Source organism: Aulonocara sp. 'chitande type north' Nkhata Bay, linkage group LG19 (assembly GCF_057382095.1).
Source record: "Aulonocara sp. 'chitande type north' Nkhata Bay isolate Kocher_YH1m ecotype deep benthic linkage group LG19, A_spYH_male_GT1.1, whole genome shotgun sequence".
In the NCBI taxonomy this organism is placed as follows: domain Eukaryota; kingdom Metazoa; phylum Chordata; class Actinopteri; order Cichliformes; family Cichlidae; genus Aulonocara; species Aulonocara sp. 'chitande type north' Nkhata Bay.
In genome coordinates, this window is record NC_141362.1 from 11,068,987 (window position 1) to 11,094,940 (window position 25,954).

Consider the following 25,954-nt stretch of genomic DNA (forward strand, 5'->3'; position numbering starts at 1 on the left):
GAGATACAAACCAACTCCTTGGGTCTCGTGTCGGGGCACAAACCTGCAGTCGCTGAGGGTTTAACCTCGCCTCTCACCGCGCTGCAGGACTCCGCCCTTAAACTTAGAAAGCAGTTTTGAACTTCCTGTTATTATTGGAGTTTGTTTTTACTGGATTTTTGGTTAATTTGAACAAACATTTGCACAGCCGGGCTCTCCGCTGGGCCCCCACCTGCAGCCACGCGATTCATCAGTGGGTCCGTATGGTGCACGTCTGTGATTGGCTGTTTTGGAACACGCAGGCTGATTGTGGATTGTGTGGGGAGCGTGTCGGTCAGTGCACGTGTGCCCAGACGCCTCGTCAGGCTGAAGGATGTGTTTTACTCCCAGCTTTAGTTCTCTGCAGGGAGCTGTAACTGTAATCACATTACATCTTTTTGTAACTACACAAACCAACATGCCAAACATGGCAGCTCACATGTTGTGACAGGTCACATTCTTGTTTTTGTGACTGGAGTCTGAAGGCTGCAGTGATTCTTTCAGGTATTTAAAATCATGGGGGCGTGGCCTCCTGCTACAGGTAACGCATGCATAGAGGCTGAACTCAACATCCAGCCTTACGCGGGATGTTTTCCAGATAAATGTCACGGCCATGTTTGGAGCTCCTGCTCTGCGAGGAGGCCGTTATGTACTCGTTTAACTCTGTGATTCGTACAGGCCCGGCAGCCGCTGGCAGCTCGGCATGCAAAGCCGAAGAGCCCGTCGAGCATGGTGAGGCGCACACGTGGCCCTCAGATGCTGGAGGAGCTGGGAGGCAGCCAGCTCCGCTCGCCGTCCGGCTCACGCCACATTCATAGAAACCTGAAATCCTCCCAGCTCAGCGTCAGAGCTTTAAAGAGGCGAACAGAAAATAAAAAGCCAGCAGGTCTGCGAGTCGGTGCCAGACGAGCTGCAGGTTCCTTGAGTGACCTGATCTGGGGTCAGATTACAGGTGCGTGCAGCAGCTGCGGGGCAGACGCCGCACTTTCACACAGGACCGGTTGCTTTTGTCTGGGTTTGTGTGCCCACCAAGTCCTGCATGATAATTGGCTTTGCCTCGTGTTTGTGATCTGGACGCCGGCCACGTCGGCCCCGTTCACACCGCTCGGCTTCTGCTCCTGCAGCTGATGTGCAGCCAGACGGGCGAGAACGTCGGAGGCTCACATTTACTCACCTGTGTGGCTCAGCGGCTTCACCTGGCTGCAGTGCCAGACCTCCACCTGCTGCAGGCCCTGGTCTCATGTGTTCATGGTCTTTGTGAAGCTGTGAACTGATTTCCTTTCTTCGCAGGAACACCGTGCTTCACTTCCTGCGTGTCTTTGACTGTTTACATGTCAAACGGATCACAGCAAACACAATGACTTCCTGTTACTGTGGGAGAGAACTGTGAGTCGCATTATCGTGGAAATGATTCACAAATCTCAAAGAAAAATTCTGATTAGTCCATGAAACTGGCTCGGTTTCCATACCAACCCATCCAGGGTCACCACAGACCTGCTGGAGGTCATCCCAGCATCTCCTCTGATTACTGAGCGCGCTCAGAATGAACCGAGCAGAGCCGACGATGGTCAGGGTCAGAGGAGCGACTTTCAGAGACTTGTCAGAGGACGGGTGGCTGGATGAACATATCAGCTGCAGTGATTGGCCGAGTCGGTGTTTCTGCCTCGTTCCTGCTGTTTTGCTCGTTAGTCGTTCCCTCAGAGTTGGTGTGATGTGAGGGGACAGGCTGTGTGCAGTGTAGCATACATGGATCTGTTTGAGTGTTTCAGGTCGTTTGATGGGAGCAAACTTAGAAGTTCAGCAGTGGATGAGATCAGGATTTGCCTCCCTGCACTTGTGTTTGTGTACCTGAGTGTCTGAGTGAGCCTCTGTGTGGGAAATGCCGATCTTTTTCCACGCCTCCCTGCCTTTGCTCCCATTGTTGTTCATTTCCCTTTATCTGTGACCTGGGACGCCGTTCTCAGACTTGCTGTTGTGTGGGAGTTAGCCTTGCTGTCTGCCGGTTCCTCGAGGCGTGGGACCGTAATGGCTGTTATCTGACTCATTAAATCAGCTCTGCCACAAATAGCATTAAAATGCTGCGTGTGGATTTTGGGCCGGCCTGCAGCGCATGTCTACAAACACTGTTTACTGAGCGTGCTCCGCACTGTAATTTCCCCCTTTATGGACTGACTCACTCGCCTCCCCTGCTTTTCTCCGGTTTCTCCTCTTTCTAAACTATCGAGCGGCTCCAGAGACCGCCGTGCTCCTCGGGCGAGTTATTACATCCTGTTTGATTGTGTTGAGACAATTGAGGTTTTTGCTTTCGTGCTTGCAGAAGCAAGGCAAGGCAAGGCAAGTTTATTTGTATAGCACAATTCAACAACAAGGTGATTCAAAGTGCTTTACAGAGACATTAGAAACAAGAACAAATAAAAAGCATGATTTAAAATTGAATAAAACAAGCAAATAAACTAACTAACTAGTTAACAAACAAACAAACAAACAAACAACAGTATATAAAATCAAAACAGATAAAATCAGAAGCAGCGTCGACGTGCACGTTGCAAAGCTGCCTCCTCTCTCCGAGTGGGGATTAGACGTGGTTGTGGTTATGATGGATGGGCAGCGTCGGGCTTTGGCGCTCACGAGGGTTTCATTAACAGATCTGCAGACAGAACGAGCTCTGACACAAACACACGATCCAGCTGTAGGACAGCCAGCTTTCAGTCTGTCTCCTCCCGCTGCATTGGAGCGCTTGTCGGGGCCTCGGGGCTGATTTCACCGCCTCCCGTCCTTCCAGGACATTCTGGTCAGCTGAGCCTCGACAGCTGATGCTTTAAACACACCCGCAGACAAAGCTCTGCTGACCTTATTTAGCCTTCTCCACAAAGAGCCGCAGTCATGCCAGCCATGAAAGCGGCACACACTCGCACTGAGCCAGAATAACACAGCCACCGAGCAGGACGCGTTAAATCCGGTCCAGTTAACGACCTCACAGCCATCGGCAGCTCTGAGGGCGGGGTCGCATGTACGATATGAGCTTTTCAGACCTCCTAACAGAAGTTCATTATAAGGAGAGCTGCCTGATCCAGCACGTAGCCCCCCCTCCTCCTCGTCCTCACAGCTGGGGGCGGTGTAGGCGCGACGGCCTCGGCGTGTCTGGACAGAGCGCTCTGTGGGTACCGTACCTGCTCTTTCCTCGTGGACCCTCACGGCTCTGTCTTTGAGCTGCAGAGCAAACCTTTGGTTTGAGACTATGCCTGTCCTCAAGTCTCCGTTACATTTACTCTCACATGCATCACAGCACAACAGCAGCAGGTGTTTGATTAGACTAGAGGTGATGGTCTAATATTCACACATTAACTATAAAAGAATAATTTCTGGGATTATTAGACGTGGTATATTTCCTCATGTCTGCCCTGGTAGGATGTAAAGCAGCGCTCAGCCCTCATTAAACAGAATGCACCCTGTGTAGATTTCTTCAGTGGAACTGATCAGATTTCAGGTGTAAGCTTTTGGATTTTCAAGTTTTTGGATTTCATAGGATGAGTCTTTAGAGTTGGGGGGGCTGTCGGGCTCTCAGCAGCCGGATGTCTGTCAGTTTGGGTCTGAATGACCCAGATGACTTCCTCTGCCAGGTCGGCGGATACGAAGAATGCTGGGAGCTCTGCCGGGGGAGGAGTTCTTCTAGAGGAGGAGGAGCGTTGATATTTTCCTGTCTCGACTCTCAGCTCCGTGACGATTCGGCCTCGTGGATCCGTCCTGACGCTCGTGTCTCTGTGGCGCTGAAAGAACATCACGGCTCAGATGTCTCAGAGCCAAAGACACAACGTTCAGATTTCACCAAGCTGGAGGAGCGGCGTGTTTTCAGCTCGTCGCACCGACGGCACGCTCGCTCTTATTAAGGCTGATTAGTGCCTGAGCTCATTACGAAGCCTTCTGCTTGTTATCTTTGGGGCTGATGTGCTTTAAATCGGTCCTCGTGATTAAAGCTCGATAAGAGCATTCCTGCCACATGAGTAAGACGCCCAGACATGCCTCAGGATGAGAGCGTGGCGGCTCTGCGCTGGACTTTATGGTCCCTGTTCAGCTTTTATCCAGTACTTACATCCTGCTCTCCTGCATGTTTTATTAATGAAGCACAGCTTTGCATTCATAGGTTTGCTGATTTTGAGCCTTCATAGAAGTGCTGCTTATTCATTTAGCTTTTTATTGATCGATTGATTTTCCTCCTGCATTTTCTCTGATCGTCATTTGGCAAAACTCATTATTAAAAGCAGCATTTAAAACAAAGATAAAGGTCGTTATTATTATTGATCTTTATTCATGCCAGTGCATTATTATTTATTCAATTATTCAGTGAAATAAATGAATGAATAAAGTCCAAGCAGACAAAATAATTAATAATAATAATAATTAATAAAGCAGGAAATAATTATTTCCATTTTATTTGTTTCTGTATTTATTAACTTATTTTACACAGATGCATAAAAAGAAAAATAAATGACACACAAATAAATGAAATGAGTGATATTATGTAATTTCTGGATCAGTTTCGTGCTATGCACATGAATTAACAGACGTTTACACTCAGGTCCATAAACACTTGGACAGACTTGGTTCTGTCTCAGTGAATTTGAATGAAACAGCTCAGATTCAGCTTTAATTCATTTGTTTACAAATGTGAGGATCACATGTTTAACAGTTCCTTCATCTCAGGGGCTCAAAAGTAATCTGACAACTTAAATAAGTAAAAATGTCCACGTCATACTTGGTTAAAAAGCCTCTGCTGGCACTGACAGCCGAGTCTTGAACTCGTGGGCATCAGCAGGTTTCCTGTCTGTCTGAACTCAAGTCAAGTGGCTTTATTGTCATTCAGCCATGTGCAGGTGTACAGTGAGACCATGGTGCTACATATGACAGACAGTCAACACGGGACTACATAACCTGCAAAAATGGCAAAAAAACGAAACGAAGACGGCGCAACAGAAATGTGCAAAATGTGCTGTTTAGATGTTTTATGGTCCAGTCTTGTCTTTTTAATAGAAATCTCCCAGAACAAACTGGTCTGAATGGATAAATAAATGTTATGCTCGGCTCGTGTTCCTGATTATGAACATGCTTTCTTCTATTTTCAGAGACCTGAGGTTCAACAAAATCAAGGATTTACAGCCGGGTTCCTTCAGGCGACTAAAGAACCTCAACACCCTGTAAGTGTTCTCCAGCCAGACGCACGAGCTCAGCGTGACGACGGAGCTGAAAGGTTCATGCTGACAGTCATGCCTCGTTCTGCTGCTTTCGCACGCGTGCAGGTCGGCTCGAGGAATTGAACGTCTCACCTGAGCTCGCTTTGCACCTCTGACCTGCTGCGGCTCTTTGCTAAGCTAACACAGTACAGGCACTGACACTGAAGCAGTTTGTTTGTTTCCCCTCAGCCTTCTCAACAACAATCACATCCGGAGGATCCCCAGGGGGGCGTTCGAAGACCTGGAAAACCTCAAATATCTGTGAGTTCAGCCGTCACTTCCTGTGTTTGCTGTGTCAGACTGTTCTCAGAAGCTTTTCGCTCAGTCAGCAGAAAGGCGCTCGTGCTGGAACAAGCCTCGCCGGGCGCTTCAGAAGCCGTGGACGGCTGAGGCTGCGTTGCGGAAATTGTGCGAATGAAAGGCCTCCTTTTGTCTGATCCTCTGTACTTATGTGTCTGGACGCGGTGACCTGCAGGCGTGTGAAGCCTCGGGCTTGGCTTTGTGAGTCACGCGCGCGATCATCCCGCGGCCTCAGCTGAGCTCGCAGTCGAGAGCTCAACTCGACTGTCAGCGCCAAACATCGGAAACTTAACGCCATCTTTAGTTCCCCTGCTCTGATCCCAGATCAGCCCCGCTGACCGCTCTTTAGTCATGGAGATGATGGAGCCCAAGTGACCTGAAACATGTAGAAACCAAACGTCCCTGATCCCCCCCCACCCCCACCCCACAGCCGTTTCTACTCAGTAAGCCAGAGAGCAAACATACACATTCCTGAAATACATGCCCCCCTCCACACACACACACAGACACAGACACACGCTCACACACACACACACACACAGACACACGCTCACACACACACACACACACACACACACACACACACACACGCTCACACACACACACACACAGACACACGCTCACACACACACAAACACTCACACACGCACACACACACTTTCATGTTGTAATGAAATCCTCAGCTGCTTTGATTACAGAGCTCACTTTAAAGCACAGTGGAGGTGAAGAACTGACCCTTTGAAGATGCCCCCCCCCCCCCACACACACACACACTCTTCTCACCTCTTCACTTCCTTACAACCGTACAGCACCTCCCCCCAGCACTCCTCTTTATTTAGTCCTTCTTCAGCTCCGTCCTGTAAGCTCTCTCTTTAGTGCTTCATTTTGTTTTCTTTATTATGCATATGTGGAGAACCTTTGGAGAACCTGTGGAGTCCGGTCCCGACTCAGCAGCTTGTAGCTCCTCCTTCAGCAGCAGTAACCTGCAGTGATCGGTCTGTGTCATCACTGTGGGCGGGCTTTGGGCCGCTCTTCTTCAGGTCGTGCAACCCTACGCTGCCATGTTGTTTTAGAGAGAGTCTGAGGTCTGACCTCAGGGTGAATTTTTATGGGACGTCCACTCCTGAGAGGATTGTGAGTTAACACAGCAAGACCTGCAAACTGCCAAAACCTGTGCTTTCATAGAGGAGCTCATGCTGATGATGATGATGACTGTAGAGGTTGGTGCGCACCTCGATAGTTGGCTGTGTCAGTAGGTAGCGAGGTGCTTGGAGGGGGAGGTAGTGTGTTGTCCACTTTAGTGTTTAGGAGGCGTTTTACTGCTTCGTGCAGCAGAGCAAAGCTGAGTGCAGAGAACAGAGGGGGGGCAGCAGGGTGGGCCCTCATTCTTCCCCACAATCATGTTGTGCTATTAAACTCATGAGGCAACCGCGCACGCTCCCACCGCCGCCGCACTGCCAGCGGTCGTTACACAGCGATGTAACACGTGCTCATTAGCTGTTAGCATAACCAGGACTGTGAGTCTGACAGGCTACTGGTCCTCCCCTCTGTCCTCCACACTGTGTCTTCCTCTCTGTGTCCTCCCCTCTGTGTCCTCCTCTCTGTGTCCTCCACACTGTGTCTTCCTCTCTGTGTCCTCCCCTCTGTGTCTTCCTCTCTGTGTCCTCCTCTCTGTGTCCTCCCCTCTGTGTCCTTTCTTCTGTGTCCTCCACACTGTGTCCTCCCCTCTGTATCCTCCCTTCTGTCCTCCTCTGGCCCCTCCCCCTGGCCCCTCCCCCCTGTGTGGGCGTGAGCAGCTCTGATTGGGACAGAAAGCAGATCTGAGTTCTGACGAAGTCCTCACCGAGATTATGGGCTGAGATGGCGTTCCCACGAATCCTCCCGTAAATTCCAGTGAAGATTGAAGGTTTTCCTGCGGGAGAAAAAATTCTTCCTGATTTTATTACTGTGATAAACTCAGCTGTCGAGCTAAAGGGAGCAGCCGGGCTGTGGTTCTGCTTCATTTCCATGAAAACGATCACTACAACAACAAAGTCCAATGAACGCAGCTCGGGGAGACGTCACTGCCGAGCGGTGGCGTGAAGCCCGACCGACACCGTGAGTCAGGCAGACGTGCAAAGAACAGCTCGTCACGAGTGGACTGAGGAGGGAGGTGAAAGGTCAGGCAGTCATTAGCTCTTATTTTTTGTCGCATTTCTTTCACATGTGCCACGGAGAAAAAACATGCACATGTCAAAGGTCGTGCAGCACAGGAACAGGAGACCTGAGAGCTGTGAGAACCAGCACAGCTCCACTTCCCCTGCCTGTAAAAAGTTCATGTTTTTAAGTTTTCAGGTGAAAAGTTGTAATGCTGTCATCAACGCTCATCTGTCACTTTGTTCCCGTTACACGCACACAGGCCACACCCCCCACCTCTGCAGTAGTAGATGTTTAGGATCAGGATCAACCGTGTCGTAAAACATCTCAGAGAGTTTAAGAAAGCTCGCGTTGCCGGGCGGTGCTCGCAGAGATCGTCTCACCTGAAGCTTGAACCGTTTGCTGCCCCAAACACTCACCTGCTGACCACACCTGTCCATGTGAAGCAGGACGGGCTCCGCCCCCGAGACACGTCTGAATACTTCTACAGACAGCAAACGTTTATCCTTTCTGTGTGTGTGTGTGTGTGTGTGTGTGTGTGTGTGTTACTAATGATGCTGATTATCTCTCCTTCCAGCTATTTGTACAAGAATGAAATCCAATCAATTGACAGACAAGCATTTAAGGGGCTTGTCTCTCTTGAGCAACTGTAAGTGACCTACTTCCTCTTCCACCTTTTCCTTCTGCTCGCAGCACCACTCCTCCTCCTTCTCTTCTCCAGCTGTAAATGCCTCCACCCCCTCCCCCCTTCCTGAAAAACAAACACTCCATAAAGCCTGGCAAAGTCTCCGTCATGTGACGTGTTATCTGCGAGCATGTTCTTGTGGCATGACTGCAGACTTTGCAGGTGTCATGTTTCCCCCACAGTGTGCTACGCCCACCCTTCCTGCCACCGTGCATGCCGTGACTGCAGCCCCCTCGCAGCTGCGCTTGCCTCCCGTGACCCTTTCTGCATGAGTCACCAGTGTTTCCTCCACAGCTGCCCCCCCCCCTCTAACACAAACCGAAGGATGGACTCCGCCTGTTTCACGTGCACTCGTCACAGTTCCTCCGTTGGCCCTCAAGGGTGAACGTCGTTAGGTTTACTGAAGCCAGATCACAAACTCAGATCCCGACTCAGTGTGCGTTCTTCAGATCAGCTGATCTGAGCATTAACAACCACATGTACTGTGAAACCTGGACATGAGTGGGGGAAACACTGGCTTCATGCCGTGCGGTCAGGATGGCGGCGACGTTGCGCCCCTCCCTCCTGTGAAGCTTGCAGCATGAATTCACCTGCGCTGCTGGGACGTCCAGCACGGCTGCTGTGGAGCAGCGTGTCTGCACGCCACAGCCTGACTCGCTTCTGTCCCGCTGCAGAAACAGCTCCTGCTCTGATTCGCTGTAAATTTGCTGTTTCTTTGTGTGAAATCTGCATCGTGTGTGTTTAATCTGTGTGATGCAAATCCTGCCTGTCAGAAACACGTCGAGCTCCGTAAACCTGCATGTCCGACAGACGTATGTGTGGCTGTACACGAGGTCGTAAATGTGCCGATGGTCTGCTGTTAGGCTTCTGCTGCTCTTTCTGCTGCGTCTGCTGAGAAACTCAGGCTCAGTAATCTGTGAGGAGCCTGTGACTCACTGTTCTTCGCTGCAACAGAGAACAAACGGCCAATTCACCAAGTGCACTCCAACATCTGTTTTGAGTTTACGTATATGTGGGTTTTGAGTTTTAATGGTCCTGCATCATCGGGCGACGCATGCCAAAGGCTGAAGAGTAGCCCAACAGCGTGCGCCGTTCGAGTTTATCAGCGTGCCTGCGGTTTGTCAGGGAATCGGACCTGTGACGACACCGGAGCGAAGAAACCTCAGGGCTGAACGCGTCACAGCCCAGAGAGCCGCGGATTCATGAGTTATCAGCTGATCACCGATGACATCAGCCTGTCGGCAGACGTGATGGGAGTCACGTATCGGTGACAGTTTTTCAGTCAAATCTAGAAAAATGAAATTTTAAAACGCCCAGAACATCATCGGTAACTCCACCGTTTTATGTCATCGCTGTAACTGAGCGTGCTCAGACGGAGAGTTACTGATGTCCCCGTGTACGCGAGGGTGCCTGGATCGTCATCGTAATGTTGGAAATAACGCTGTAGTGATGTCATAGTTTTGCATCATCACCCCCCACCCACCGAACTTCCAACCCTGACCCCGACTCGGACCTTGAGCGCCCAATTTTTTAAAATTTTTTGCTGAGTGGACGTAAGCAGTTGCACAACTATGACATCACAGCAGTGTGACTGTTAGGGCTGCCACGATTAGTCGACTATCACAATCGTCGACGACTAATTTAATAGTCGACGCTCGTTTGAAGCTTTGTAAGATCACAAAAGACACAGGAATAAGTAGTAGGATTTAAGAGTGTAATAACGGACTGAAACAGAAGATGGCAGCACTGCATGTACAAGGATGCCAGCTGCCGTTAAACCCCGAAGAAGAAGAAGCTGTGTCCCAGAATTCATAGCGCGGCCCAGCTTAGTTTCCAACAATGGCAGCAGCTAGTTAGTTTTAATATTACTCTTATTATTCTTTCTGGGTCACAAAATAAACGTTTAATATATTTTCAGGCGAGAATGTAGCTGTGTAAACCTCAAATATCTGCTCAGTTTATCAGGACACCACATATTTTCAAAAGCGCTCCGACGTTTTCGGAGACGTCTGTTACCCACTAGCTCGATAGCGAGCCGGGGTCAAGGCTCACTAGAGCCGTGAGAACACCGGACTCCCGGCTTCAAACCCACCGCCGTCTTTCACTACTCAGGTTAAACATGATATATAAGGCACTTAGATAACTTAAAATGTTATTGTTTGGCTTTTTTTTAGTATTTTATTTGTTCCTGAATAAATCGGTTTGGCTGAGATTAACGTTTTTACACAGCTGAATAAATGTCAAGCAGACAGCTGATTATCAGAAGTGTGAGATGCTGGAAAATTTACTCCGGTGTCCCGTTATATTTTAGATAGCAAGGAGTTTATTAAACTTCACCGAAACAATCTGCACATTTCATTAAAATTTAATAAACTATCATCTTGTCTTTATTTTTAGTTAGCACATACCTTAAACACTTAAAGCTGTAAGCTAATGATGGTTATATAAGAGCAGGTGCTGCTGGTGCAATAAGCTGTACGTTTTACATCCAATGAATGATGATCTGATTAGTCGACTAATCGCAAAAATAATCGGTGACTAGTCGACTATCAAAATAATCGTTTGTGGCAGCCCTAGTGACTGTGCACTTGAAACCTCGACAAACATGAATTGTGATGATCCACAAACCAACACTGGGACATCAGGTGCCTCGGACGCCCGCTGCTTCCTTCCTTCAGTACAAGGAAAGCTTGAATGAGCAGTGATAACCTGCTTTCAGCACTGACCTGTGTCTGAGTTTCTCCTGGTTCTGCGTTTTGTTCTTTGTATAAAAGTGAAACGAGTCGCGCCTCAGACAGCGACAGTAAGCTCCTCCCTCTCTGAGTGTTGGAGGCTTCGGCAGAGCTGACAGGCTTTCGCGACACGTTCGAGGAAACGTTTCACCGAGTTAAATATTTCCAGCTCGTCTGCGTTTGTTTGGTTCCCGTAGCAGCCACACTGGGATGGTTCTGAAAGTGTGACGATACGATCGGTGCGCTCGTCTGGAGGTGTTTCTGTTCTAAACTCAAAGGTGTGGTGTACATGACGTCTGCTCTGCTGCTCTGACCCTCACCCGGCTGAACCTCACAGCTGTTGGATTTGTTTACCCCAATCTTGTATATGAGCTTCATTCTGTTTGCTCTCCAGTAAACAATCAGCGTCCCTGCTTTTCACTCAGAATCAATGATAGAGAGTCACACAGACAAACACAAGGGGGTGTCCAACTGCAGGCCTCGAGGGTGTCCTGCAGGTTTCAGACGTGTCCTCGATCCAACACAGCTCAGTTAACCTCGTCTCTAGAGGCTGGTAATGAACTGATCATGTGACTCTGGTGTGCTGACCCAGGCTGAGAACTAAAACCTGCAGGACCCCGGCCCTCGAGGCCCCTGCTGTAGACAAAGAGCCAGATTTACTAAAGACTGCTTCAGCTTTAAAAAGTACTTTTGTGATTTACAAACGAGTGTCGGTGGCGTTTGTTACACAAAGGTCTGGGTACAGTTAATTAATTGTTCCACTTGATTTAGAGCATTTAAACCACACAAAGGTGCCTTGTGAAGGTTTCCATCAGGCTGCACCATCGCAGCGTCACGGCGTGCTGTGCTGGCTGTAATCTGTGATTTTTCAGTCTGTTTGTTGGCCACAGTTGGCTGTGAGTCAGATTCCTTCCTCTGACTTTAATAAATCCCTGCGGCCTCATGCAGCACGGAGAGAACAATGACAGCGTGCACGCTCATGCACGTAGCGCTCTAACGTCATTAACACACGTGGGTCTGACAGTAATGCTCAGTGTTCTTCTTCTGCACATCCTGCGGGATGGCTGCCTGCTGCCCAGCCTCAGAGACCCCACCAGTTTCCATCAGTTTGCCCTGATGATAAAATCATTGATTCTCTCAGAGCTGCCTCCATGATCCTAACAGGCGGCGGTTTCCAAAGAGGCAGAGACGAGTTAACGCTGCCCTGTGTTTGTGTGACCTCATCAGACCTTCTTCATATTACAACCCAAACCTTTGCTCTCCCTCTGTAGCATCTTCATGGTTGCAGCCTGCGCGAAGTAAATCTGGCCCTGTAGCTTTAAGATAAGAGCCGGTGAAGCTCATCAGGACACTAAGATCACATAATCCAGTTTTACTCTGCTTTATCTACATTCTGCTCTCTTCTGCAGGTACCTGCACTTCAACAACATCGAGTCCTTGGAACCAGAGTCCTTCACTCATCTACCAAAGCTGGAGCGACTGTAAGTTCATCCTGCCTGAGCGTTCACCAAAAGCTTTTCCGAACGGTAATTTTAAGATCCGTGGAATAATAGAGCCACCGGTGCGACTGGATTTACTGTGACAGTTGATAGAAACCAGAAAGCAATAACTAGCATGATGTAGTTGGCGGGGAATGGAAGGAATGGCTTGGAAAGAAAGAACGGAGAGGCTCGCGGAGCCCAGATCTGAATTTGAAGCAGACGGTACATGCCAGGAAGCGCTCGAACATCCTTCAGCTGAAGGAATGTGGACTGGAAGAGCGCTCAGACATTTCACTGATGTCAGAGGCTGCAGGACGGTTTCTGAGGAACGGCTGCAGGAAATCGTGCAGGGTTGGTAGCACCGTCGCTCCCTGCATGTGTGTGCTGCAGGGTGTGCAGGGCTGTGTGCTAAGCCCCTCCCCCTCCACACACACACGGTTTCAGGACCTCGACTTTGGCTTTCACTATTTCTTCAGCAGTTTTGAGACAAATCAAGTGTGATTATTTTTGCCTGACCAGTTTTGACCATCAGTATTATGGGATACATCCCAGTTTAACTATCCTGCAGCAGTGCACTGCCTGTGCTGTGCACACTGTAAGCACCTCCTTACAGTGTAAACGCGGCGCGCACAGACGTGTGCCGACTTTCAGGCGTGACGAGCGATCGGCAGCAGGTGTCCTGATCTCTTTCACTGTTTATGAGCCAGCAGGGTTTCCACTCCTCCCAGTCTCCTGAGTAAAGGAGAGGAAGGACACCTGCTGCACGGGGAAAACACCTGAGGGTGGAATTCCCAGGCGCACACTCCGGTCATGGTTGGGAAATTTCTCTGCGGTCAAAGCATCGAGAGAGAGATGGAGAGCAGGATGGCGTTCCTGAGGGCGGGATGGAAAATTAATGTCATTTTGTAGTATTAAAAATGTGTTTGGCCCGAGACTCGTGTACACAGGAAAATGTTTTCATGCCTGCGTTTTAGCCAGCGTGAGTCATCATCTGGGAAAACGATCATATTTCTTCTCCCATCCCAAAAGATGCTATTAAAGGCAAATATGTCCTGTTATTAGTCGAGCAGATCGATTTTGGGACTGTGTGAGCCCTCAGAGTGTTTCCTCACTGAAACGACAGATTCCTGCTTGACGACTGTGATGTTTTTCTGCCTCTCTCAGGTTTCTGCACAACAACAGGATCACCCAGCTGGTGCCGGGAACTTTCTCTCATCTTCAGGCCATGAAGCGACTGTAAGTGGAAAAGACAAGCTCACAAACACATGCGAGACTCTGTGCTCACTATCAGACAGGCGTGTTTATCGGTTAGATGCCATGAAACCGCAGCGCGCTGTTCTCACGCTCGCCTGCAGCGCGCTGTTCTCACGCTCGCCTGCAGCGCTCGGCCCTCCCACAGCTTTTCCTCCCGTTGAGCTGCAGCAGATCTGAGTCCATCTGAGACGTCGCTCATATAAATGACTCCATTTAAGAGAATACGAAGTCTTTAGAGTTTGTGCTTTTCTTTATTTTCTGTCGTGTCTCTCCGGCTCACGAGTAAGTGTTCATAATAAACACGTTTCTGTGAATCCTCCTGAGCCACAGGATCTACATGATGTCATTAGGAACAGACATGCTTACATGGTCGCACAGCCCCGCCTACCGCTCTGCATATTTTCCTGGGTAATAACGATGTCATCACAGCATGTTTGTGTGTCTCAGAGGACTCTGATTACCAAACAGAGACTTCCTGTTTGCTTTAGTTACCAAACAGCCTGCAGCTCTTTGATTCCAGACGTCACGTTGTGCCGCACGCCGTTTACAGCGCTGCCGCCATGTTGCTTTTGTGGAGCCAGAGGTGACCAGATGATGCAAGCAGACATGTATCTGTGTCCAAACAGTGAAACTGGAGCTGCTGTTAGTACAGCAGCGATGTTATTGGTCACATGACATCGTTAAAATGCTCCAACAGCACAGACACTGCTCAGAGGTCCTGTTAGCAGACAGCGAGCTGCTGCCACCTGTGTCACCAACCACCTGTCAGTCAAAGAGGCCACGCCCCCAGTTTGCAAACTTTAAGCCTTATTAAAATTTAAGCAGACTGACTCACTGCTGGAGCCCCTGCTGGATGCTAGAGGTACTGCAGCTGGCTCAGACATGAGCGGAGGAGTTTGGGTCTCAGTAATCATGATGCTGATGTAGAGCAAATAAACATACAGAGCTATGAGCAGGTGGAGGAGGCTCCACAACAATAACCAGGTTTCCTTTATTACTTATAAATGAGCCTCGGTCATTTGTGAAGTTTTAGATTCAAATAAATATTCGAGAGCCTCGTCCCTGAAAAACCTGTGCTCACGTCAGGAAGGGGGCGTGTCCAGTGTGAGGGAGGGTTTACTGCTTATCCAGACTGCGGGCTCCATCTATCCACACATGCCCACTTGTCTCTGTGTTTCTGTGTGTGCAGGCGACTGGATTCCAACTCCTTGAACTGTGACTGCGAGCTGCTTTGGCTGGCCGACCTGCTGAAGCAGTACGCCGAGTCGGGCAACGCTCAGGCTGCTGCCACCTGCGACTACCCGAGCCGCCTGCAGGGCAGATCGGTGGCGACGCTCACCGCTGAGGAGCTCAACTGCGGTACTGAGAACAGTTACAGAATGAGTTATAGAAACAGTCTCCCCCCATCACTGGCTATAAAGTGGAGAAGTTACAGCTGTTTAACAGCAGCTGGATGTGCAGCTTGCATTCCTGGTTTCCTGAACGTCTCCTCTCATCTCTGCTGGACAAAGGAAGCAGAAAGCTTCAAGACTTTGGAGCCTAACAGGAAGCACGTCGGAAGTCATGCGTTACACACATCCACTTATTTTTATAGCCAAACTCTGCAAACTCTCAGACAGCCCCCCCAGCCCCCCTCCCTGCAGGTAAGCTGAGACACACACAGGTGTATCCTCTCTTTGTGTCTGCAGCCCCCACTTCCATCCTTCACACACCACAAACAGTCTGAGGGCGAAGGGAGCTCAACGTGTCTGTGGGCCCTGCGTCAGACCACCAGCAGCTGCTGAGATGGGCTGGCTGATAGCTGTGTGTGTGTGTGTGTGTGTGTGTGTGTGTGTGTGTGTGTGTGTGAGGATGGAGGCCCACAGGAGGCCTTTGTCCTCATTGTGAGACACTTTAGTTTGAGAAGTGTTTAGTCTGGTGTGAAACCGTCATGTTAGTATTTTGCTTGTTTTTCTCATCAGTCGACACAAAAATTCATATTTTATTTAAAGTTGTTTCATCAGTTAACAAGTGAACTCTGTAAAGTTTCATTTCTGTGCAGCTGAGTGCCGTAAAACAAAAGAGAAGAAGAAAATCTGTTGAGCTCTGTCACAGAGAGGCTGCTTCAGCTCAGGTTGAACTGCTTTTCCTCGCTCGTCTGTGTCCTGATGTTCACCCGGTTTTATGAGCAGCTGTAAATCCCGCCGTCTCAGTTCTGCATTTCCTGCGGCCATGGCTGCACGCTGAGCCGGCTGGCAGCTGCTTGTGTCTCCGCCACATTTAAACCTCAGCAGCTAATTCGATGGCCCCCAAACGTGCCCGGGCCTGCTTGGCGTGGCCCTGTCTGGAATGTCTGCCTGAAAACGCGGTGGAAGCCTTTCCACGCCCTCCTCCCCCCCTGCACGGTGGGTGGAGGAGCTGTCAAAACAAAGCAGTGGCTGGAGGTGAAGTGCCATCTCCTCACACGAGCTGTTTCTGGTGGGGACACTCGCCTCCTGTTGGTGGAGATAAACAGGAGGGCGGTGTGAAGTGTGTGGAGGAGGGTTTCCAAAATAGTCTCCTTTATGACTTAAATAATGACCAAAATTGACGAAATGAATCCCCAAAACCAGCATATCTGTAACCATGAGGGTCGCCCCCTGGTGGTCTGTAAATAAAGTGCAGCTTTAAGGAACCTGGCTTCACTTTTCAGATCTGGACGTTCATATATCATCCCGCTTGTGTTTGGGAGCTTTGTGTCTGTTTGTGCTTCAAACTCAGCAGAAAGTCTCCTACCAACCAAAAAACAGGAAAAAATGAGGCCCTAATATTGAACCCTGGGGGACTCCTCCACTGGTCTCCATGTGCAGCTGCTGAACGAGTCATTCTCCGCTCTGTGGGTCAGAATGACGATGATCTTTGAACAAAAAGCCTCATGAAGTTTGCATCGTCCCTGTCCGACCTCCCTCTGGATCTGGATTTTAGCCCTGATATTATTGAGCAGGTTCAAAAAGACGAGACAGACTCAGCAGAAGCTCGATTCAGTAGGCTAAGAAATACATATGAAGAGATGTGTGATGCTGTGTGCTTGCTTATACATTACATCGGTTTTCTGTCTGATCTTCTCCTGCAGAGGTTCCCAGGATCACGTCGGAGCCTCACGATGTGGACGTGACGTCGGGAAACACCGTCTACTTCACCTGTAGAGCCGAAGGCAACCCTAAACCACAGATTATCTGGCTCAGGAACAAGTAAGGCTAACGGGTGGGTGGGTTAACATCGAAACGCATCGCACGCATTTACGAGCTCTGGTTTTTATCGGTGCGTCTTCCTCGTAGCAATGCGCTAAACATGCGCGACGACAGCCGTCTGAACCTGCTGGAGGACGGGACGCTGATGATCCAGAACACCAGGGAGACGGATCAGGGAGTGTACCAGTGCATGGCCAAAAATGTGGCCGGAGAGGTCAAAACGTCCGAGGTCACGCTGCGATACTTCGGAGCTCCGTGTAAGTGTGCGCTCCCGAGCCCGTTCACTGTGACAGCCTTAAAATACACGACATCCCACTGAGACGTTTAAAGACGGTGTTTGCACCAAGAGTTCCGAGGTCAGCAGGTCAGGTGTTACAGAAACATTCACAGCTACAAACTCTCAGCCACACATACAGTCTGATTTCATTAAGTTTCATTACTTATTACTAGTTACTTCCTGTCAACGCTCCAGACTAATTAAAGTTACTGTGGTTACCTGTTTGCGTATCATCTTCACACTGATGTCAGTGAAATGTAGGTGCCATGTTTTTTATGCACTCTATGCAGCTAAAGCTGTGGATGCAATGCATTATGGGATGCAGTCCTGTTTGCCTTTTTTCATTTCTGTTTATTCTTTCATGCATTTTATGGTCATGATTGATGTTGAGGCTGGTTTCTAAACGCTTTATGAAACATCAGTGAGTTTCACATCTTGTTACCAGAAGAATCAAAGATATCGTTTCACTTTTATCCCAGAACCAGTGTGAAAAACTTCAGTGCACTTCTGTATATGTGAGGGGCTTTTATTGTGAAAAGAAGCAAAAGGAAGAAGCCGTGTGTAGAATAACCAGGTTTCCTGTATGGATGTGGCAGCAACAGCAAGTCTGGAGTTCATGGCTGACTTATTTAACCTGCATCAGATTATCTGTCATGTTTCCATGACAACTGAAACTACAGCTAGCTAAACTGGTATTAAAGTTGCAAAGCTTTGGGAAAAGGCTGAAACCACATGAATGAGCTAAAATCTGAGCTGAAGGTCACGGCCAGCCTCTGGGAGCAGATGTTGTGCATTTCCTGTCTCTGTGTGGCTGTAAACCTCAGGTCCCCGGCTGTGTACACACTGCTCTGACTCCACTGTAATCACTGCCAAATAAGGACAGGGCACAGCTGCGTGCCGTGACAAACGGGGATGGTTTCAGAGTGGCATCATCGATCCCAGCACGAGCTGCCGCTTCACATCTTCAGATCTTTATTTTTGAAAAAGTGAGGTCACCACCGTTCCCATGTCTGCTCCTCCAGCACGGCCCAGTTTTGTGATCCAGCCCCAGAACACGGAGGTCCTGGTGGGGGAGAGCGTGACCCTGGAGTGCAGCGCCACGGGCCAGCCGCAGCCTCGAGTGTCCTGGACGAAGGGTGACCGGACGCCCCTGCCCAACGACGCCCGCATCACCATCACCCCCTCCGGAGGGCTCTACATCCAGAACGTGGAGCAGGCTGATGGAGGACAGTACACGTGCTTCGCCTCCAATAATGTTGATACCATACACGCTACGGCGCACATCATCGTACAAGGTAAATCAGAAGATCGATGAAAGGTGTGGGTGCTGTGTGCCTTTGTTGACCAATTAAAACATCATTTCCTGCTCTGCCTGTAGCGATCCCTCAGTTCACCGTCACGCCGCAGGACCAGCTAGCCCTGGAAGGCCACACGGTGGATTTCCCCTGCGAGGCGACCGGCTATCCTCAGCCGGTGATCGCCTGGACTCGAGGGGGCAGCCCGTTACCCTCGGACCGCCGTCACGTGACCCTGCCCTCCGGCACGCTGCGCATCACTCGGGTGGCAGCCCACGATGAGGGCCAGTACGAGTGCCAGGCAGTCAGCCCCGTGGGCACCACGCGCACCGCCGTGCAGCTCAGCATCCAGCAGAGAGGTGAGGAGGGGGGCGGAGCTTTAGGCTCTAAGAGCAGGTGGTGCATAGATGAAATATGGCTGCCAATCACAGGCTGTTTGTTTGTGTAGGTGGAGGGGAGGGTGGGAGTGGTGTGCAGCGTTTAAGTCACAGCTCATTGGAAGGTGTGTGTGTGTGTGTTCGTGTGCGTGTGTTTGTGTGTGTGCGTGTTCTGCAATGACAGGCCTGGCGTGGCACAGGAAAACACGGCAGCCTGTAATCCTGAGGTGACGCCATGTTTTTCCATGTTGTAATGCCTGTTAACACGCTGCAAAGTACTAGTTGCGTAATGGTTGCACACTGGAGCACTGTGTGAGCCCACAGCTGTTTCATGGAGAAGCCGACGTAGAGAGCGTGAAGTGACACGAGCGCGAATCATGAAAGCAACGGGAAAGTCCCAAGTTTATCCCGTAGGATCAAGCCGTGTACAGTTTTTAAACACGTTTTAAAACACATTCATGTTTTATTAGAATTAAGAATTAAGAATATCTGTTTGCAAAAATATATATTATAAATATAAAACATGAATATTGGAAAAGACCTGCAGTACTGTCAACGACCACCGGGGGAATGCCTGCAGAGGTGACCTGTAAAAATTAGACAACCTCAAATTCAGCCGTTAGCAGCACGCCGGCGAGTGTGGGTCGGGTGAACACGCACAGAGAGAGTTCTTCATTCTCAGGCACAAAGACTTTCAGGTGTTTAGATGTCGATGAGTCTTTGTGTTCGTGCTGCTTGCTCTGCACAGGAACCGCAGGGGGCGGGGTCAAGACTCTGACAGTGACGCAAGGGTTCAATCAGAAATCTGTTTGTATTTATGTAATATGACTGTCTGTGTGTGTGTGTGTGTGTGTGTGTGTGTGTGTGTGTGTGTGTGTGTGTGTGTGTGTTCTGTCTTGCTCTGAGCTTCACATTAAGCTGATTGATGCTCCTGTGTGTGAGCAGAGGGAAGCAGCAGCTCTGGTGAAGCACAAACACTGCGACAGTAAAATGTTTGATGTCGGCTGTGATTGATTACAAAATGCACTTCACATGTGGACCCTTTGCTGCCCGCTCATTAACTTGTGTGTGTGTGTGTGTTACTCATTCAGTGACGCCTGTTTTCACGAATGCCCCGAGGGACCTGACGGTGGAGTCCGGGCAGGACGTGCAGATTCCCTGCAGCGCTCAGGGCCAGCCGCAGCCGGTCCTCACCTGGAACAAGGTGAGCGGGTAAAGAGGCGACCTCAGTGCAGGTGCAGAGGTCAGGAGGTCAGGTCAATCAGACCGAGAGGGTCCTAACGCTCAAACCAGACGCTGAGAGCCTTTGTAAAACTCAGACGTCTGTGTCCTTACACAAGCATGCACCGAGGGCTTAGTTCAGGCACCAGCTCTCAGCACCGTGACCTCTGACCTCTGTCTGTCTCTCAGGATGGCGTTCAGGTGACAGAAAGTGGAAAGTTCCACATCAGCCCCGATGGTTACCTGGAAGTGAAGGACGTGGGCACGGCTGATGCTGGACGCTACGAGTGTGTCGCACGCAACCCCATCGGCTACCAGGTGGCTAGCATGGTGCTAACTGTGACAGGTAAGCAGTGATATCAGAGCGCCGCCGGGACCAAAGGTCTGTGGCGCTGCTCGGTGTGTGTGATCTGCTGCTCAGCCGATGTAGCCGCGCTGTCGGGTCTCGGAGTGTGTTGCTGTTTCTTGCTGAGACTTTTGGAGGTCAGCGCTCTGCAACCGAACCTTAAACTGCATCAGCTGCTGGATGTTTTCAGTGGCACACGAAGACGAAGGAGCGCCAGAAATCACTCAGGAGGGAAGAGCTCACAGGATTTCAGTGAACTAAAGAACACCGGTGAACTGGAGCTGCTTACGGCCGTTACTTAAATGTATGAAAGATGGACACGACTTCCTGTTGGGTTTAGACCGCAGTCTGCCTCACGGCCTTACTCGGATATACCTCCGTACTTTTATTTTGTGGCTCTACTGGAGCAGCTCTGCACGATTCATTGTTTTTATCTCATAACAGGCCTTTGTGCAACTTTGTGCATCACTGTGGGGGAGGTGGGCGGGGCTTGTGTTAGGGATGACACCAACCTCTTTATTGAAAACTCTGGTTCTGTTTGAGATGTAAACCCTGGCCGAGCTCTGCTCGTGCTTGCTGATGTTCCACCTGTGTGTCTCTACAGTGCCCGCCATCAGCAGGGAGGGCGACACCTTCGTCAGCACGTCCATAGAGCAGGCCATCCGTACTGTGGACAGCGCCATCGAGTCGACGAGGAGGCGTCTCTTTGACGGGTAGGATATGACAAACACGCGATATGAGACTCTGACCCTCACGACGGCCTCGAGGATAAAAACCTGGAAGGCTCTGAAGTGTCTCCATTTTCCTACGCCACCACGTGTGTCCCTCTTCCCTGAGCCTGATCTTCATCTTGTCGTTATTGCTGCAGTGCATCATGGGATTGAGTGTAATGGTGAGACGTATGATGGGTCAGGATGAGAACATGTGTACCGGTGAGGTGTCCTGGGGTCATGTGACCAGGTTAGGAAGTCCTGCTCGCCAACAGCGCTGGCGTTGACGGCGGCGGTGTGATCGTGGCTGCAGCACCTCGCTGAGTTTCAACAGCCCGAGGCTCAGTGCAAGTTTAGAATAGCTGTGCTGAAAACCACCGAGCTGATGTTTGGGAGGAAGCAGGAACGACAAAGAGTGAAATGATGGCGGCGACTCAGCTGCGCAGTGACTCAGACGCTGCTGCGTGTTTAAACTCTCCGACCTGCACTGGAGAAATTCCCGCCTGATGTTCTAGTCCTCGAGCTCTAACGGAAAATCCCCAAAGACCGGAGCAATCTTTCCTCCTGCTTTTGTTTAACCTGTCTTTGTCTCTTACTTCCACACTTACTGTCTCTGTGATCTGTCATATTTATTGTTCCCTCTCCTCCCTCGCCCTGCAGTCAGCCTCGCACCCCCGGGGAGTTGCTGGCTCTCTTCCGGTATCCGCGGGACCCCTACACCGTGGAGCAGGCGCGGGCCGGAGAGATCTTCGAGCAGACGCTGCTGCTCATCCAGAACCACGTCAACCAGGGTCTCATGGTGGACACCAACGGCACCGGTGAGCAGATTCAGACTCGACACGCTGCTGAAAATGCAAAACCACACCCTCGTGAACACTGAGCGCGCTCGCTGATCGGTTTAAACTGATCGGTCATCTCTGCTGTGCTGATATTTTGGGCACATATGCAGTTTCAGACTTTGCAGAATGAAGCTGCTGTTCAGCTTTCCTGAGTGGAGTCTTGTGGTGCCAATAATTTAATTCTGTCTATGAATCTCTCGTTGCTGTGCACGCCTCCATCCGTGCGCCATTTTCTCCTCAGCGACATCCGAGGGACGGACACGTGACCACGGCCCGCTGACGAGGAGCCGTAAACACTTTTATTAGTCCTCGGTTGGCCGCAGCGCCTCACCTACGTGGTTTGTGTTCACACTGGGTCAATTATACCTGTGCGTGGGGGGAGCACGGGGGGATTTTGATGTTTATGTGCAAAAGCATGTGGGGGGGTTGTTTTAGTTTCTGGCTCATGAAGCAGTCGTTGTTCTGGGGGTTTAATTTTAACAGCACGAAGGTCAGCTGATCTACATTTCACCATCAGTGTGACGGGAAATTGAGTTTTTCTTAGTTTTGAAATTAAATTTCTGGCTTTAATTCTCCTGAATCTGCAAGTTCTTCTAAAAAGTTTTGTTCATTTTTTTGTCATATTGAAATGTGTCATAAATCTGCAGTTTTCTCTTTGCAAGATTTTTATTTTAGTTAATTTTTTCACCATTTTTTCACTTCCTGTTTTTGCTCTTTGGGATATTTTCATCCTTGAAATGATAACAAAGGCTGAGTGTAGTTGACGCCTCATGTGGTGTAAATGTAGTGAGACCAATAGTGACAGTTTCAGGTTCACGGGGAAACGCAGGAACAGCGATGAACACAACAGACGGCGAGTTTGAACAAACGTTCGTGGAGGGAAACGCCGGCTCCCACGTTCTCCTTTTAACTCCCCAGTAAACAAACACGCAGCAGTGATGTGTGGGAACGTTCACACAGGAAGTCTCACCTCACACACGCTTGACACTTGCTGTCATGCATAAGTGCAACGCTGCACTGCTAACACACCTGAATGTGCTGTGCTCTCATTTCAAAGCTGATGGAGGGCGCCCTGTGGCCTCTGTGGGAGGGGCTCCAGGGCCTGATCCTGTGGATTACCTGATGAATGTGAGCAGGTCTCTAACCCGCGGCGTCTCCAGGAGGCGCTGTGGGCTGAAGCTGGGAGTGATAGACTGTATATAAAAGATGGCCATATCCACCGTGACATCTTAGGCTTTGGTTTGGGAGGTGTTGGCGTTAACAGAGGGTGCGGGGCCGAGTGTAGTAGCCGGGCTGCTATGATTACTCTGTGATGGACGTCTAAGCGTGTGTTTCCTTTCCGCAGCGTTTCGCTACAACGACCTGGTGTCCCCCCGCTTCCTGGACATGATCGCCAACCTGTCCGGCTGCACGGCCCACCGCCGCATCAACAACTGCTCGGACATTTGTTTCCACCAGAAGTACCGCAGCCACGACGGCACCTGCAACAACCTGCAGCACCCGATGTGGGGCGCCTCGCTCACCGCCTTCGAGCGGCTGCTGAAGTCCGTCTACGATAACGGTTTCAACCTTCCGCGAGGCGCCACCGACCGCGTCCATAACGGCTACAAGCTGCCGCTGCCGAGGCTGGTGTCCACCACCATGATCGGATCGGAGACCATCACCCCCGACGACCGCTACACACACATGCTGATGCAGTGGGGTCAGTTCCTGGACCACGACCTGGACTCCACGGTGGTGGCTCTGAGCCAGTCCCGGTTCTCCGACGGCCAGCTGTGCGCTCAGGTGTGCACCAACGACCCGCCCTGCTTCCCCATCCAGTTCCCGCCCAACGACCAGCGGCAGCTGCGGAGCGGCGCCCGCTGCATGTTCTTCGTCCGGTCCAGCCCGGTGTGCGGCAGCGGGATGACGTCTCTGCTGATGAACAGCGTTTACCCGAGAGAGCAAATCAACCAGCTGACCTCCTACATCGACGCCTCCAACGTCTACGGCAGCTCGCGGCACGAATCGGAGGAAGTCCGCGACTTGGCGAGCCAGAGGGGTCTCCTGCGGCAGGGCATCATACAGCGGACGGGCAAGCCGCTCCTGCCGTTCGCCAGCGGGCCGCCAACCGAGTGCATGAGGGACGAGAACGAGAGTCCCATTCCGTGCTTCCTCGCCGGAGACCACCGAGCCAACGAGCAGCTGGGTTTGACCGCCATGCACACTGCGTGGTTCAGGGAGCACAACCGCATCGCTACAGAGCTGCTGAGGCTGAACCCCCACTGGGACGGGGACACCATCTACCACGAGGCCCGGAAGATCGTCGGCGCCCAGATGCAGCACATCACCTACAGCCACTGGCTGCCCAAGGTAACGGCTCCGAGCTGATGGCGCCCGCGCTGCTCAGCTGATCATCAGGTGAGCTCAGGGTTAGCATGAGTGTGACAGCCCGGGACACAGAGAGAGGGAGGGGCTCACTTCATTCAGCTGTTTAATGTAAAAGTTGCAGCCAATGAAACGCTTCTCTGATGATGTCACAGCAGGCAGACTAACCCTCCTCTTCTCTCAGATCTTAGGTGAGGTTGGCATGAAGATGATGGGGCCGTACGGGGGCTACGACCCCAACGTGAACGCCGGCGTCTTCAACGCGTTTGCCACCGCCGCGTTCCGCTTTGGCCACACCCTCATCAACCCGATCCTGTACAGGTTAGATGAGGACTTCCAGCCGATCCCGCAGGGCCACATCTCGCTGCACCGGGCCTTCTTCTCGCCATTCCGCATCGTGAACGAGGGCGGCATCGACCCGCTGCTTCGCGGGCTCTTCGGCGTCGCCGGTAAAATGCGTGTCACCACGCAGCTTCTGAACACCGAGCTGACGGAGCGGTTGTTCTCCATGGCCCACGCCGTGGCTCTGGACCTGGCCGCCATGAATATACAGCGAGGGAGGGACCACGGCATCCCGCCGTATAACGACTACAGGACCTTCTGTAACCTGACGTCTGCTCGGACCTTTGATGACCTAAAGAACGAGATTAAGAATCCGTCGGTCAGAGAGAAGCTGCAGAGGTGGGCGTGGCCTCAGACAGGCTCAGTGTGACTCGCCAGAGTTATGGTATGAGCTCAGCGTGTTTCTATTTCCTCGTGTTGCAGGCTGTACGGCACGCCTCTGAACATCGACCTGTTCCCCGCCCTCATGGCTGAAGATCTGGTCCCCGGCAGCAGGCTGGGCCCCACCCTCATGTGTCTCCTCACCACTCAGTTCAAACGCGTGCGTGACGGCGACAGGTAGGTCAACCTTTCAGTACCGAACTGTCGCCGAGAGTCACGTGACCGCAACAGATGAATCCTATTTCTCTCCTTCCTGCCGTGTTCAGGTTCTGGTACGAGAACCCCGGCGTGTTCACGCCTGCCCAGCTGACCCAGCTGAAGCAGGCGTCCCTCGCCCGGGTGCTGTGCGATAACGGCGACAACATCACGCGCGTACAGCGCGACGTGTTCAGGGTGGCCGAGCTGCCTCACGGCTACATCAGCTGTGACGACGTCCCTCAGATCGACCTGCGCATGTGGCAGGACTGCTGCGAAGGTAAGAGTCAGCAAACGCTCGCTTTATTCTTCAGTTTACTCGACAGCTCAGATCACGACGACCAGGATACCTTAGCAGACGTTTGTTGTTTTCAAAACACAAACATTTATTTTAAGCTTGAATAAATTAAACTCCACTGAATAAATCACTGGTTGAATATTAGCATTCGAGTGTATCCCAGATGTGTTGAACAGCTGCAGCCCTGAGCAAGCGCAGAACAACAAATAGAACAGCCTGCAGACCCGTGAGGGCGAGAGGAGCTTTCAGGACGTTGTTTGGTT

General features: G+C 50.8%; 1 protein-coding gene across 3 annotated transcripts in view; it reads left to right on the forward strand.

The window, feature by feature from the left end:
- The window catches only part of pxdn (peroxidasin), a 35,353-nt gene that overhangs the window by 3,565 nt on the left and 5,834 nt on the right, over positions 1-25,954 (forward strand). Inside the window, exons 2-19 of one of the 3 annotated variants that reach the window (XM_086273698.1) lie at positions 5,139-5,210; positions 5,436-5,507; positions 8,260-8,331; positions 12,509-12,580; positions 13,745-13,816; positions 15,024-15,193; positions 16,926-17,043; positions 17,131-17,300; positions 18,343-18,615; positions 18,699-18,974; positions 20,084-20,196; positions 20,403-20,559; positions 21,164-21,272; positions 21,930-22,087; positions 23,454-24,460; positions 24,660-25,156; positions 25,241-25,375; positions 25,465-25,673. In XM_086273698.1, the coding sequence (XP_086129824.1) occupies positions 5,139-5,210; positions 5,436-5,507; positions 8,260-8,331; positions 12,509-12,580; positions 13,745-13,816; positions 15,024-15,193; positions 16,926-17,043; positions 17,131-17,300; positions 18,343-18,615; positions 18,699-18,974; positions 20,084-20,196; positions 20,403-20,559; positions 21,164-21,272; positions 21,930-22,087; positions 23,454-24,460; positions 24,660-25,156; positions 25,241-25,375; positions 25,465-25,673 (3,752 nt within the window). Of the gene's footprint in view, positions 1-5,138; positions 5,211-5,435; positions 5,508-6,710; positions 6,767-8,259; positions 8,332-12,508; positions 12,581-13,744; positions 13,817-15,023; positions 15,194-16,925; positions 17,044-17,130; positions 17,301-18,342; positions 18,616-18,698; positions 18,975-20,083; positions 20,197-20,402; positions 20,560-21,163; positions 21,273-21,929; positions 22,088-23,453; positions 24,461-24,659; positions 25,157-25,240; positions 25,376-25,464; positions 25,674-25,954 lie in introns of those variants that run through there. The other 2 variants (XM_086273699.1, XM_086273700.1) reach the window with 2 other exon arrangements.